General features: G+C 50.4%; 1 protein-coding gene across 3 annotated transcripts in view; it reads right to left on the reverse strand.

Moving 5' to 3' along the window:
• The window catches only part of Dpysl2 (dihydropyrimidinase like 2), a 119599-nt gene that overhangs the window by 46685 nt on the left and 57870 nt on the right, over positions 1–15044 (reverse strand). Inside the window, exons 1-3 of one of the 3 annotated variants that reach the window (XM_004848376.3) lie at positions 14530–14919; positions 11373–11461; positions 9440–9624 (exon numbers count right to left, since the gene is read on the reverse strand). In XM_004848376.3, the coding sequence (XP_004848433.1) occupies positions 9440–9624; positions 11373–11461; positions 14530–14568 (313 nt within the window). In that variant the 5' untranslated portion in view covers positions 14569–14919. Of the gene's footprint in view, positions 1–9439; positions 9625–11372; positions 11462–13253; positions 13276–14529; positions 14920–15044 lie in introns of those variants that run through there. The other 2 variants (XM_087216784.1, XM_004848375.4) reach the window with 2 other exon arrangements.

The raw sequence follows: 15044 nt of genomic DNA on the forward strand, positions 1-15044 counted from the left end.
CCCACTGGCGAATTTGTCACCAAGGCTGCCTGAGGAATGACCATGGCTGTGCACAGGATGCTCCATAAGGAATGGAAACCATCTCAAACCCTAGCAAGGAGGCTGCTGCGAAGAACTCAGGCATCGAGCAGCAACAAATGATTAGAGCTCTGGCCTCCCGAGAGAATTCCCTAGCAGGCTGAGAACTCAAACCTAGCCAGAGGTATTCACTCGATAAGCTGTTTCCCAGTGGCACTGCCTGGTGCCTGCCGGGCCAGATGTGCTATCAAGAAAACTTAGGCCCCAAATTATCCAGAGATGACTGGGGAGACAGGGAGGTGAAAAGTGATTTGTTATTTTTGACAGTTGTTTTTCCTGCTGTGTTCATAATGCACACTCCTCTACATGGCTTGGAAACAAAACAAGCCTTGACCTCGCTCTCTGCTCTCAAGTGACAGTGAGGTGACACAGCCCATCAAGAATGAGATAGTGTGTGGTGAACTACATCCTTGGCATAGGAGAGATGAACCAAGGATCAATAGACTGGAGAGATGAGGTTAGACAGATATTAGATGAATGACAGATGACTGATCGTTGATAGGAGCTAGATGAGTGGTTAAACAGATTAGAGGTGAGAGGTAGGAGGTATGGCCACATCTCGTATCTACGCAGACATCCATATAAAGAGTATGTAGGTATAATACATAGATGAATATATATTAAATTAGACGGCACAGTGAATGCTTCTGCCTCCTAAAAGTCCTTATGTTGAAATCCTAGCCCCCAAGATGAGGATATCAGGATGTGGAGGGCTTGGAGGTGATCAGGTCCTGAGGGTGGAGCCCCATGATGGGATCAGTGGGAGATCCCTCGCCCCATGCCATGCATGTTCACAGTGAGAAGATGCCCCTCTGTGACCTAGAAAGTGGGTCCACACTAGACACCAGAGCTGTTGTTCCTTGACCTGGGACTTCCTTGCATCCCAAACAGTGAGAAATAAATTTCTGTTGTTTACAAGCCACCCTGTGTATATAACGCCCCAAACAAACTAAAACAGTATAGATTAGATAGAATGAATAGATTAAACAGATGAAAGAGACCGGTCACACGGCTACAAGTGTCGCAGTGAAGTGTCACAATGCTCATTTTTAAACGGTGTGGCACATAAAACCTCACTTACTCTGCATATAACCCTAAGAAATATAAATCTCTTGTCTCTCTTTTAAAAGGTATGGAGATCACCATCTAAAAATACAACAGAGGGCTGGGGATTTAGCTCAGTGGTGCCATCACCTGCATCGCAAGCGGAAGGTCCCCAGTTCGATCCCCGGTACCAAATAAATAAATAAATAAATAATAAACATACAACAGAATGATCCTGTCCAAATAGAAAGCACTAGAACGGGCAAATAGACTGAGGTCTCGTCCACGGGCACTCCCTCCTGCTGGGTGACTGTCATTCTCATTCTCTGCAGTGTGAGTCCAAGAATCCCCACAGCCACGAGAGAGGGGCTGGGGCAGATCTGAATGTTGCCCTGAGTCCATGCTTCTATGTTATTACCAGAGTCTTTTGATTTCTTCCTCACAAGCTCCCCACAAGGAAGGATTCCAGTCTTGCCCTATCATTAGAGGGAGATTAGGTCATAAACACTACTGATTCAACCTAAAGACAGCAGGGTTTGCTCCGGGAACTAGCACAGCAGGTGGCCCATGGGACTGGGGACAGCGGTCCACGTTCCAGCGCCACGCTGCCTTCCACACTGCCTCCCACTGCCGTCAGCCCTCTCCTGCTCACCACCGCCTGCCCCACTTACTCCAAGTCCTAACCAGTGCCTGATAGGGGGTCAGCCAGGCACAGCATTCCAGGAGCCAAGGACAGCAGCAGGAAGAGAAGGGTCTATCTGCTGACAACTCACTCAGCCCCACCCCACTTCGTAAGTTTCCGGAAGACCCTTGATTATCAAACCCACCCAACCCAGGTACCAGCAGCACGAGCCCCAGACAGGAAGGAGCACAGAAGGAGGAGCAGAGGGCGTCTGGCTTTGGTGAGCCTTGGCTCGAGCTTATTCAGTTTCACCAGAAGTCCAGCTGCTGGACAAGCCCTGAGACCCAGGATTCCTAACACCAGCTATCACCTGGCAGCTCTCAAAATGACCAATACCAGGACGATAGGTCAGAGCCCTGGTGTCTGTATTTTGTTAAAATGCTCAGAGGATTCTACCACACAGTCACGGTTTTCAATGCCTGCCTAAGCTCCTTATAAAATTCCCTTCCCTGGAGGGGCTCCCGCTACATCCTCTCTATCATTAGGGGAACATTTAGTCACATTCAAAGAGAGCTGCCTCCCAAATGGTTAACCAGAAAGAACTCTAATTTCTACTCACTGTAATTCCCCTTTAGCATTACCCATGGCAGTTAGGGCTGGCTAAAAGCAAGGAATCTGAGTAAATGGTTTCACCCAACAAGAGCAGCAAGTCAGAGACAGGGCGCTCAAAAGCCAATGAAATAAGAAAGTGGCTCTTTCTTTCTTTTAGCACCAGGGATTGAACCCAAGGACTCTACACTGAGCTACATCCCCAGCTCTTTTTATTATTTATGCATTTATTTTGAGAAAGGCTCTCGTTAAGTTACCCAAGCAAAACTCCAATCTGCAATCTTCCTGCCTCAGTCTCCCCAAAGTGCTGGGATTATAGGCATGCAACACCACACCTAAATAAGTGATCATTTCTTAAGGAACAGAAATGTCTGCTCAAAGAAGAAAAAGAGGGAGATGGGAGAAAGGGCCCCTAATGCAGTGATCTGGAGCCGGAGCCAAGGACAGTGACCCCCTAAGACAGCCCATGTTCCCTTTCAGCGCACTGTCCCGTTCATTTTCAAACAAGGGCAGCGGGCCAGGGTGCAACTTCACAGGAGAGCACCTGCCTAGCAGGTGAGGCTCGGGGTTCCATCCCCAGTGCATCCAAATAAATAAATAAATAAATAAAATGCAGCCTGAAAGCTTACTGTGATGGACGCATCTACAAATCGAAGCGAAGCAGCCCAGGCCTAAGCACGGAAACTGAAACCCATCTCCACCCTAGTTCCTCTCTTGAGCAGATATTAAACAAAAGCATGGAAAACTCGGAGTGGTGAGCAGCTTTCCTAAGGGACTAGCAGGTCTGCCCCGCTTACTAAACCCGGCGCCCCCTACCACTCAGCATGGACGCCGGCCAGGACCAGCCAGGCAGTTCGGGGAACACAGGCCACGGAGGAGGGCAGTGGAGGAGGAAGAGGTGGTACAATGTCCGTGAGACAGGAGGTGGAGGCCTGCACAGAAACATCCCTGCTTCTGGGGGTCCCTGCAGATCCCATCCCCACTGGCCCACCCGGCTGGATAGTCAAGCCCAGCACAGCCCCCTTCGTGAGAAAAGCACTTTGCACAGGTTTATGCTGGCCCTCCAGGAAGTGCTGCTATGTCTCGAGAGGCCTCCTCTCTGCTCCATTCCTCCATTCTGCATAGCACCTGGTATCGGCCCACCCCATGCCACCAAGCAGACAGAATCTTCCAGTCCAGCCACTCAGCGCTGGGATTCATGCAATGACCGGGGAGCTGGCCCCATCCCACGGCATCCGCTACTAGAAGTGTTTGTGTCCTTAGGTGAAACGTGTGACCTCATCAGTGCAGAAGACCAGAGGAGGAGCAGAGAGGAAGCCCACACAGACAGCCCGGTGCATAACGTGGCTTTCGAATCGCCAGACCACAGGCAGATTCTGTGGCTATGACTTTGGGCCCGGACTTGGAAACTTTAGTCTGATGTGGTCGGGTGTTTTTGTAAACACTCGCTAACCCTAGTCAGAAGAAAGCTGCACAGGGAATAATCAAAGTATCCATTACAGACACATTCACAGGACAGCGTGTGTGTTCACACATGCATGCCTGTCCTGACAGCAGCGACCCCAGATGCCGCATGGATAAAGAAATGACAAGCCGTGGATGTACCACAGTGGCACTCCTGAGCCACGTCCCCTTAGGAAGCCTCCACGCCTTTCTCCAGGCCTCCTCCTCCACAGGGAAGTCAGAGAAAAGGCTGAGTCCTCCGCCATCACTGAAGCAGGCCGGAAACAAGTCTCCTGAAGCATTCATGCATTCATTCAGTCCTTCAGTCATCAACCTCCAGGCACTAATGCCTCCTAGCAGTGAGACACTGCTCAGGGAGTAGGGTAAGTGGGGAACACAAAAATAAAATGGACAGAGGTGTGGACTGAATCACAGTGTGAGGCTGTGTGCCACAGGGATAAAAGTGTAGCTTTGCCAAAGTGCAGAGAAGGGGCTGGGAGCCACGTATGCTGAGCCACCTCTGGCCACGAGGATTCACACAGGCAGAGGAGAGTCCGGGATGTACCCTGGCTGGTGGCAACGAGGGGCAAGGCTGGGGCTGCAGGGCTGGGGCTGCAGGCCTGGGACGCATTGTGCAGAGCTGACACTGGGCTGCATTCTCCAGGCAAGAGGGAGCCAATGATGGCTTTGGAGGAAGGAGGTGGTGTGGGCAAAGCTGCGTGTACAACGCGCCTGCCACAGGGGCCAAGATTCCTATGGGGCTGCAGCGGAACTCCAGTAAGAGCCAGAAAAGAGCAGACCTGGAAGATGCAAAGGAACAGGTACAAGAGGCAACACAGATGAAATCCAATTGGTGAGGCACAGCGAAGTGGGGTTGAAATGCTCTGAGGTCTGAGCCAGCACCACACAGGGCAGCGCCCTCCAGAATGGGCACTCGGGAGAGGAAGGGGAGTCTGCCTGGGCATACAGGTGTGCACAAAATACACGGCAAATCTAAAAAACATTCTTCAATGTATTGCAGCAAAGGGACACTGCTGCTAATCCCTTGAGAATACCCCTTCCTTCGAGCATACTTAGCCCATTCTTCCTGCACTTTCTGCAGCAGCTCTGCAAGTCCTCTTTTGTGAGTGTCTTGAGTTACACCTTGGTGGCTGCCTCTGAATAGATTCAAAATGTTCACCTTTCAAGGTGATTTTGACGTGAGAGCCAGAAGTGGCACAGTGCCAGATGCAGTGAATAAGATGATGAGGCCACACTGTGGTGTTTTTATTTGGCAGAAACTCCTGTAAACATTTTGAACCGATTCAGGACATCGAAGCGACCATGAACAGACACTCTCGAAGGACGACTTCCAGAAGGGCTTCAGAAAGTGGCAAAAATGATGAAATAAGTATATTCAAAGCCGAAAGGAATGTTTTAAAGGGAATTAATGGCAATGTGTCTTTTACTGTAATCGATTTTGATTTTTACTTAAACATTTGCCATAGTCTTGGTCACACCTCATAGCAGGACGAATATACCTGAAGCACAACCAGGGAGCTGCACCCAGAGAAGCAACAAGTCCAGCACTCAGGAGCAAGGGCCGCTTGTGAAGATCAAGCCCCACCTCTGCTGCAGGGAGCCACCTCAGGCGAAGCCTGGAGCTCAGGGCGCCAGAAATGGCACTCAAGAGAGCGGCTCCTGGTCCCTGGGTCTCCTGAGAGCTATACAGACGGCCCTCTCCATGTGCAGTACAACTCACCATGGACCCAAAATACTTTTACAAAACCTTGTTTCTTTACCAAACATGTACAGGCTTTTCCTGTCACTATTACAGTCGGTAATACAGTACACTGATGATTTACACCTGGGATTATAAGTGATCTAGAGAGTATTCCAAGCACACAGGAGGATGGGAATCCATCCTCAGGGACCTGAACATCCTCAGATTTTGGTACCCTGGTGGGAGAGGGATGGTCCTAGGAACCACTCCCGAAGGGACGCGTGTAGAACTCATTCTTTTTCATATTCTTCGTCTTGTCACAGATCTAGCTCACAGTCCATATTCAAAATTGCTCTAGACTTAAGCTAAGCAGCACCTCATTCCAGCACTAGACATGTATGTTCCCTCGGCTACATCTTAAAAGGACAGGCAAGTCTTCGACTTGGACACCAAAGAGAAAAAAAGGGGGAAAGAAAGCAAAACTGAGTCTATCCTCAAATTTCCAGTACTCACCAAGTGCCAACAACAGCTTCATAATTGTCTGGAACAGGCACCGGGTTAAAAAACAGATTCACAGGTCTCCCCAGCACAGTCTCTGCTTCAATAGGTTGCCGACTATGTATGGCACCTCCCAAGGGACCCCAGGACACCATGTATAGCACCTCCCAAGGGACACCAGGACACTGTGCATGCCTGGAGGACCCATAGTCTCGGCCAACATCCAGGTCAGGCTGTCAGGGAGCCAGGGCCACTTTCCTCTGGCTGGGCGGGGGAGGAGAGCACCAAAATGTCTCACAAAGAGGAGGCCCTCCACACGAGATGGAGCGACAGTGACTACCAGTTTTGCGTGCTTCCTACAGGCCAGGGACCAGGCCAGTGCAGCCACAGTCGGGCCTGGCGACAACCTTCCCCCTTCCGCAGCTAAGGCACCGGGATGAAGGTGGCACGGTCAGAGATGGCAGCGCTGGGGCTGCAGCTGTGTCCCGTGACTGTCACCTCCCCTGGCACGCAGGGTGAAGGTCAGCAAGGACTGCCCTCATCTCTGACCTCAGTCTCCCCCTGGCAAAAGGGACGTCACTGCTTCCCTGCTTCCTGGGCGCTCTGTGACCCTAAAGCCCAGAACTTGTTCCCCGAATACCATCCCCACCACCTCTGCAACCCCTGGGCCAGCGTGGATGCTGCCTGCGGGCTTCACCTGGAGTCTCTGCCCACCCATCTCCGCAGGAAAGGCCCAAGCCATCCCTGCCCTGCTCCAGCTCCCTCACAACACACCACAGTGCAGCACTCGGGGACAGGCTCTCTGTGGTGGCAACCACATTATTTTCTGCCACTGATGTATCATCTTTTCTCAGCTGCATTCTCCTCCACTGGCAGAAATGGAGCCCCCGCCCTGTGACCTGGGAAACAGCCAACAAGGGCCAGGTTCACGATGCCTCCGGTGCCGGTAAGGAGGAAAAGAGAACACTGTCTTCACACCAACTTACTTATTCAGTGCTTATTCAGGCAGCAGCACATCAGGTTTGAACCTGAATCTGTTCAAAACACCCTACCCATTTCTCCTTGGCTTCAATATGCATAAAAAAGAACCTAGTCTCATCCCAGGCAGGTCGTATGGAAGTTGCATTAAGTGCTTCCCCTTTGCGAGGCCCCCTTGTCTGTACAAGCCCCAGGCACTCACTGGCTTGAAGCAAAGCAGAAGGTACTGCAAGCAGGCAGAAGAGAGAAAGACGTCCTGATTTTCCACATCGTCTCATTACTGCTCCTGCCCCCAGGAAAGGTTGTTTATTTGCAAGAGAAGTTAGTGTTTTCCACAGGCCATGAAAGGGATGGCGTGCAAAGCATGGCAACTCCAGCACAGGCCGCCACCTCTGCTTACTTCCCTTCTTCCAGTTTGCTCCTTTAATCCCCTCCTCTCCAGCCTAGCAGACTGCATCAAGAGCCGCACCAAATGCCATCGCATTCTGCCTGAGCAGGCAGGACAGGCAGCGGACTCCTCACTCCCTTTCCTGAGGCTCTGGCCACAGGGTCATCTGCTCCTATTCCGGGCTCCCTGGGCCAGCACAGAGCTCGCTGGGCGCCTCTCATCCCTGCACAGAGGGGGACAGCGCAGCCTTGGAAAGAAGGCAAGCAACAGGCTGAAGCACGGGTCAAGTGTGAAGAGTTAAAGGGGCACAAGCAGGAATCCCAGGGAGGAGAAAACCAACTCATGGGGCCTCCCAAGGGTCAGGGCCCTTCGGTACCCACCAGCAGGGTGCACTGGATTAAGGGGCAAAACCTCCCTCTGCACTTGGCACATCACCACGAGGAGCTGGGTGGGCATTCCTGATGCAGGTGAGCTGCTAAGGCCCGAGAAGTGAGGTGACCTGTCCAAGGTCACACAGCAAGTGGCCTCCTCTCCAAGGGCTCCCACCGGGCAATTCCTCCACAGACAGACATCACCAACCCCTCACTCAGGAAATACCACTGTGGCTTACTGACCCTGTGACTAATGCTGGGGTCCAGGACGTCCATCTGAACTCAAGAGTGAGGCCTTCCAGTCTGTCACTTACGTGATCTGTGCTTCTCCCAGTGTAGGACACCTCGGCTGCTGCCCACAGGCAGGGGGCAAATCCCCACTCCTGAGCCACCAGCAAAGGTGCAGGTGTGTGCCCTAGCCCCAGCCCCTGGTGTGCATGCAGGGCCCCGAGAAGGCACCCATGAGGCTAGAAGCAAGGCCTGCAGCAAGACAGAAGTAGGGAAGCCCAACTTGGAGGTGGTCAGGAGGAAGCGGAAACTGGACAGGGGAAGCTATTTCCGTGTGTCAGACACCAAAGACCAGGACAGAAGTGAGCGGGTGATTTAATATGCAAGAGAACTCTGACTGGAGGGGGACAGCAGGTATTGCTCCCCCAGCTCAGATAAGACAGGGAAGATGCTTCCAGACAGGCCCTGAGCCCCAGCTAAGGCAACCATGGCTGAAAGCCAACCAGGAGGACAGGCTTCTCAAAGGCAGACACAGCCAAGGTCCTTCTACTCTGCCTGACTGGCCTTCTTCTGAAACCAACTCTTAGCTTTTCACAAATGACAGATGGTATGCTGACTTTCACTCCGGACAAAATCTATTTTCTAAAGCACGTATCTGGTGGGCCATTGGGCAACATGCCCACCTCCTCAAATCCAGAAGGACCTTTGCAAAAAGGCACCCTGGAAGCCGAGCATTCACAATAAGCTCTTAACCAGGGCATTGTGTCCAGAGGCCACACTTCAGATTTGACTGCACATAAAGCAATCTACGAAGGGCATCCAGCTATGGGAACCATCAATTTTCACCCCTAAAGGACGAACAGCAGCTGGTCTGGCTCAAAGCACAGCTACATGAGTTCACATCCCACCCAGGCTGGAAATCATTCCTACCAGTGGACTGGAGGATCCTGGTTCAATATTTCTTTTGCTACATCCCATGTTCATTCTGAGAAGCACACCTAGGATTTATTTTGCTGGTACTGGGGATTGAACTCAGGGCTTTGTTCGTGCTAGGCAAGCACTCTAGCACTGAGCTGCAGTCCCATCCTAGGAATTTTTTTAAAAATCAAAATCAAACATTTGGAGGAAAATATCAAAACTGATGCTTTTGAAGATGACTCTTCCAAATGCTGTGTTTTCACAACCAAATCACATTTGGGAGTCATGGAAGACAAAAGCCCTCGGGTAGAAAAAACAAGAACCCATTCTTCTTATCCTGCCAAGATTCCCTAGAACTGTATTCTCAAGTTCAACTACAGAACTCAAAGTTTTGACAGGAGATAAGGATAAAGAGATTAGACAAATGATTAACCCATCCAGACCCTTATTTAATAGGTCAAACTGCTGCTGAGGCATGAACCTTTGGAATAAAGCATCAACAGGGCAGATTCCTTTTCACCATTCCTTAGCACCGCAATGAGAGTGCGGAAGCTTCTTACTGATCATGGTGGTGCCCCCGGCCAGGGCCGCCTTGGTCCCCTGGAAGAAGTCATCAGCAGACGTCATTCCCTGGTCGGGCATCTGGAACCGAGTGTGGACATCAATTCCTCCAGGGATCACCATTCTAGAGTGGGCCTCGATGGTCTTCACCCCTCCTGGCACAATCAGGTTTTCTCCTATTTGCCTAAGCAAAGAGAGTGGAAATCAGGGCAGTCACAGAAGTGGGGAATCCAACAGGATGGGACGGCTACCCTCACTAAGCTGCCAGCTGTCCTCCGCTGTACGCCATGGACTTCTGATTGCTGTGATTCCTTGCAGAAGCGTTCCCCACTCCTCACCCTCAAATAACAGGTGATGCCGAGTAAACCAGAAAACAAAACTTACATAAGGCACCAGAGGCCCCATTCAATGACAATACCCAGGCTCGGAAATATTCAGACAAAACGTCACTCAACCTTCTTCTAACATACACTGTTCAGCTAATTATCCGGCATCAATTTGGCTGCACTTTCTAAACATTCAACTTCACCACATCCTTTCTGCTAGAGGGAACATCCGAAAGGGTGGAGGTGGAAGTGGAAGGAGAATAAAACAAGGTTGGGGAGAAAAGTGAACATGATAATTGCAACAATTTTGGGGGTTTTTTGGTACCGGGGATCGAACTCGGGACCCTGAGCTTTAGAGGCAGGTGCTGGAACCACTGAGCTAAATCCCGGGCCCAGGTGCAACAATTTTAAAATGTGGAAGCAGGTGTCCAGCAATTTAGACAATACAAGCAGAAAAATAAATATTCATCATGTTGGGGAACGTGATTCATTTCTAAGTTTTTACAAGTATTTGTACTGTATCTTTCTACCAATTTTTAAAAAATGAAAATTAATCAGAGAGGAACTGATGAAAGTGCTAAGACAAATGAGTGCCAACTGAACACAGCGCAAAAGCCTTTGCCCCCCTAGACCAGATCGGACCGTGCCAGCTTACGATCAGGGTGGAAATGGAATATGAAAGTCACGCCACTGGAGAGCCCGGGGCTGACGGTCACCAGCAAACACACATGGAGAACCCATTAAATGTGGAAATGTTAAAACCTATTTTAAGTTCATAAATCAGGGTGCGAGCTTCCAGGCAACAGTCACAGCCCCTCCAGTTTTCCACTCCTCCCGACTGCTGCTAGCACTTGATGAATGCTGCTTATTTCAAAGAGGTCACTGGCTGCAGTGTGTGCCTTAAGCAGATGTGTGGCTTCTCCAGAGCCTTCGAGCTGCCCCAGTAGAACGGGCACGGTGACCCTGGTACACGCTTAGCTCCTTTAACACTCCCAGGGTCCACACTCATAATAGCCCTGTTGTTTCTTGCCCATAACATCATACACAGTAAACACAGGGGCAGCCTTATTTGTGGTGGTTGTCACTTAGAGAAGGAAACCTAAAATTCCCCCAGGATTAGGCAGTAATTTGTCTGTGTTACTTGGTAATTAACTTGGTAAACTTCTGTGGTTCTTCCTACTTGGACTTAATCAGGCCCCTTCTGATTCAGAAAGCAGATGAGCTGTCTTGAGAGAAGGGGCTGTGTTTGCGTCCTTCGATGGGGCAATCCATCCCAAACAACTACATTCTACAGAAACCTTTCACATAGTCAACATATCGCAAACCAAGTAGTTGAGCTGGCAACAAGAAGATATTGTGTCACCTCTGCTAAAAATAGTGAATTACATAATACATAATGCAATGCGTATGCAGGAACTGACTGTGAATTCCCTAAATCTGAATTCTAGAATTCATTAATTACCACCCATCAAAATGGGCTTTAAATGGCATGTAATTGGCCACTCTCTGAGTCAGGAAAGCCTGAGAGACATGTTCGAACAGTAGCTAAGGTTCAGGAACACGGGGTCACATAGACACACGTCGGTACGTAACGAGTCACACTTACTTGATCAGCCCATCCTCCATGTAGATGTCTGCATAGAATGACTGGTCGTCATTGACGATTTTACCACCTTTGATCAGAAGACGATCACTCTGCAACAAAGAGGGAGGAAGGTCAGGATGCATACCTGACCTGTGAGGAACACAGTACTAAAATAACTGAGCTGAGGGCACATTTTTACTACTCCAAAGTTACGGTCGAAATAAGCCCAAGGGGAAGGTTCGGTCATAAAGGTGAACCTGTATGTAGCGACCTGTTCTCATCCTAAACCCATGAACCACCTCTTCCTAATAGACCTTGGATCTGAAAACAAAATAGTAGGAGAGGGCTCACCCAAGAGCGGTGGAAACATACGGATAAAGAAGACAATACTTTTTAAATGACTTCTGGCTAAACTTCATTTAAAAAAAAAACAAAACATGTAGGAAAGTCATGGCTTGGCAAGATTCATGTGGGGAAAAATTGACCAAAAGTCTGTTGTCATGGGATCTGCTACACAAACACACTTAGTTCCACCCTAATGAGGTTTCAATACCGTATGTCCCTGTATATTTGCATTTATCATTGGGGTTAGACATAGCAAGTGTATCAGGGTTGAGAAGGAACAGAAAAAAACATACCATTTTTAATTAACTAAGAAACGGGTAAAGTTTTATCAAGAAGTAGGTAAGATTAAAAAAAAGTAGATAAGATGGCAAATTTAAAATCTAACACCACTATAGACTGATGCACTTATATTTTCACTGATGATACTAGTGCAAAAAAAAAAAAAGAAAGAAAAAGCTGGATATTAGGGCCAAGAATGTAACAGAAATGCTACATTGTGACTCCGGGCTATCTCAAATACAGTATTCCAGATGAGATGTGTGTACTAAATAGGCACCTGTACTATTTCTAACTGGATTTATGCTTAAGAGGCTGAGCCATATATTGCCCTTTTCAATATGCAACACATTTCAAAGGACACTTGACAATGGTAACTCCAAAACTCAGTAACAAAACAATATTCTCAGCAAGTGCTATTTACATTTAACAGAAATTTGTAGAAAATCTTTAAAATATATAAGCTACTAGAGAGCAAGGGGAAAGATGCATTTACATACAAGTAAACACAGCTAGGTTTAGGAAGTTATTTATTGTTTCTCTGACATACTGAAAAACGGGTCATTTTAATTTTGTACACTATAGAGTTTTTCATGTTGATGCTGACACTGGAAAGTCAAATGGAAGTAAATTACAATTCCTGCACCTTGTATGGTCAATGTAAGGACTTTTACAAAATCCTGTCGGGTGTATCATGCCATAGCAGGCTCAGAAAAAAATCTGAGGTGACTGGAACAGGATTCTTATTAGTGCCTGGAAACTGAGGCTGAGAGAGATAAAGCCTACCACGATCCCTCCTCTTCTCCCACATCTGGAGCTTCTATATAACATGGGAAATTAGACACCTGCTCCAGTCACTTCTGTACCAAGAATCCCCAACACAGCATCATGCCGAGGAAAAAGCGAAACATCACAGTCCCGCTCACTCCAGTGCCTTCTAGAAGGCTTCTTACATAAGATGCTGGCCATGGTGGGGGAGGGAGGGAAATCATGTACAGGTCCTAGGATAATGCAAACAGATTTTTTTAAGGGTGAAGGGGGCGCTATTTTAAAAATCGATCTTGTTTATTTGCCTAATTTTTTTCCCCTTCCCATACTGTTAAAACGAAACTGCCCTGTTCATTCAAGACAGCAAATTATCTTTGCTTGCAGGAAATCTGCTCCCCAGCCCCACTCCCGAGACTCCTTCCTCCAGCGCAGGGAGCACATAATGTTGGGTCCACCGTGCCCAGCCCTTTGAGGTCTGGAGTCTTTTTCCTTCAAGAAAAAGCCAGTACCCACCCTTGCTGTAGAACAGCCTCGCAGCACCTAGAAAATCCGAGCACGCCCCTCCCCGGTGCTTTTGCTCCCACATCTCTCCTGCGGATGGGTGTGTCCCTGAGCGCCGAGAGGAAGCAGGGTGCCCGGAGCCAAAGACTCAGCCAGAGCGAAAGCGCGCCCTCAAATCCAGCCCTGAAACACCTCTTGACTGCTGGGTTCCACCCTGGAATCAGCTGGCCAGTGGCGACTGCACAGCATTATATAACAATGAATTCCCCGCCGTCTCTCCCCCCCTCCCTCGGATTTCATTCGGGGATGGTCAGAATAGGACCGGGGAGATTTTTCCAGGAAAAGATGGAGAGAGGGTGGGGAGGCACAACCGGCGCCCCGCTCGGAGGCATCGCGAATTCACGGCACGGACGTCTTCCTGTGGTGTACCCACTAACAATGCCAGGCCCCAAGACAGCGGCGACACCTCGGGCTGCAGCGATTATTGTCTGCCCGGGGCCGGCTGGGCCATCTGCTCCGCGCGGCGCGCTGCGCCATTAGCTCTGGAGCCGGGCTCGGCGCGCTCCCCGGCGCCCACCGCCCAGACGCTTTGTATGCGCCAACGCGGACGCCTCCCTGGTGGCGGAAGGGGCAGGAAAGACGCCCGAAAGCGAGCTCAGATCCCTCCCAGGGCCCAGCCCCAAATCAGAGGGCGAGAACAGCAGAGGGGGCCCCAAAACCCGGTCCCCGGTCAACAAAAAGCCCCCGCCCTGCACTCTGAGCATCCCCGCCTCCGGTCCTTCCTCCAGGCACAGCATCCCGGTGCACCCTGCCCTTCCCCGCATCCGCGCTGTCACTACGCCCGCGGGCTGCACCCGCTGCTCCTCTCCCGGGGAGTCGGGGAAGGCTCCAGAAAGCCCCGACGGCGAGGGAGGAAGGCACGCGGGGGATCCAGCCCTAGCGCCCCAGCGCGGCCGCGGCGGCCCAGCCTCGCCTCCCGGAGAGCGATCCCGAGCCCGGCCTCCATTTGCCCGCGCCCCGAGGCCGGCTCTGCAGCACCGCGCGCCGACAATAGAGGATGCGGCGCACCCGGCGCGCGCCCCAGGCCGCTCCGCGCACCCGCGCCCCTGCTCCAGTGCCTTGCAGATTACAAGCCTTCTAATTCCTCACTACTGCGTCCCCCGCCACCATCGCCTTCGCTTGCAACAGGAAAAAAAGTTGGTCCCACTCTCTCCCCACAAAAAATTCCTCGAGTGTTCCGTGCCACAAAAGGCTCAGCCGAACTCGGATTTCCCAAGTACAAACTCACCGTGATGCGTGGAATATTTTTCTTCCCCTGATAAGACATCTCTCTCCAGGGAGAAAATTAATTCCAAGAGGTCAGCTTTAATGCAAAAAAAAAAAAAATGTCGAGAAGGAGACTTGGTTGTTTTTTGTTTGTTTTGGGGGATTTGGGGGCAGGATTGAAAAAGGTACAACCGTTTCGCTGGTCTTGCTAGTAGCAGATTTCAGGAATGTAAAGGATAAATGCAATCCTCTGTCTCTCTTTCTTCCTCTCCTCCAACACAGCCCCGGCTAAGGCGGAAAAAAAAGGAAAGAGACAGAGGGAGAGAGAACAGGAGGGAAGGGGGTGGAAATAAACTACAGCAATAAAAGCCTCAGTTCAAGTCGGCCACCGCAGCGCATGCGCCGCCAGCCACTCCCTTTCCTCTAGGCAAAAGCCATCCGCTTCGAAAGAGACGCGTACTGATTGGTCGCCACCGGGGATATGCAAATGAGGCGGGCGGGGAGGGGCGGGGCGCGGCGGCCCGGCGCGACGAGCTG

This window comes from Heterocephalus glaber, unplaced genomic scaffold (genome assembly GCF_053883595.1).
Source record: "Heterocephalus glaber isolate CG9 unplaced genomic scaffold, H.glaber_assembly_v1.0 deba00001460, whole genome shotgun sequence".
In the NCBI taxonomy this organism is placed as follows: domain Eukaryota; kingdom Metazoa; phylum Chordata; class Mammalia; order Rodentia; family Bathyergidae; genus Heterocephalus; species Heterocephalus glaber.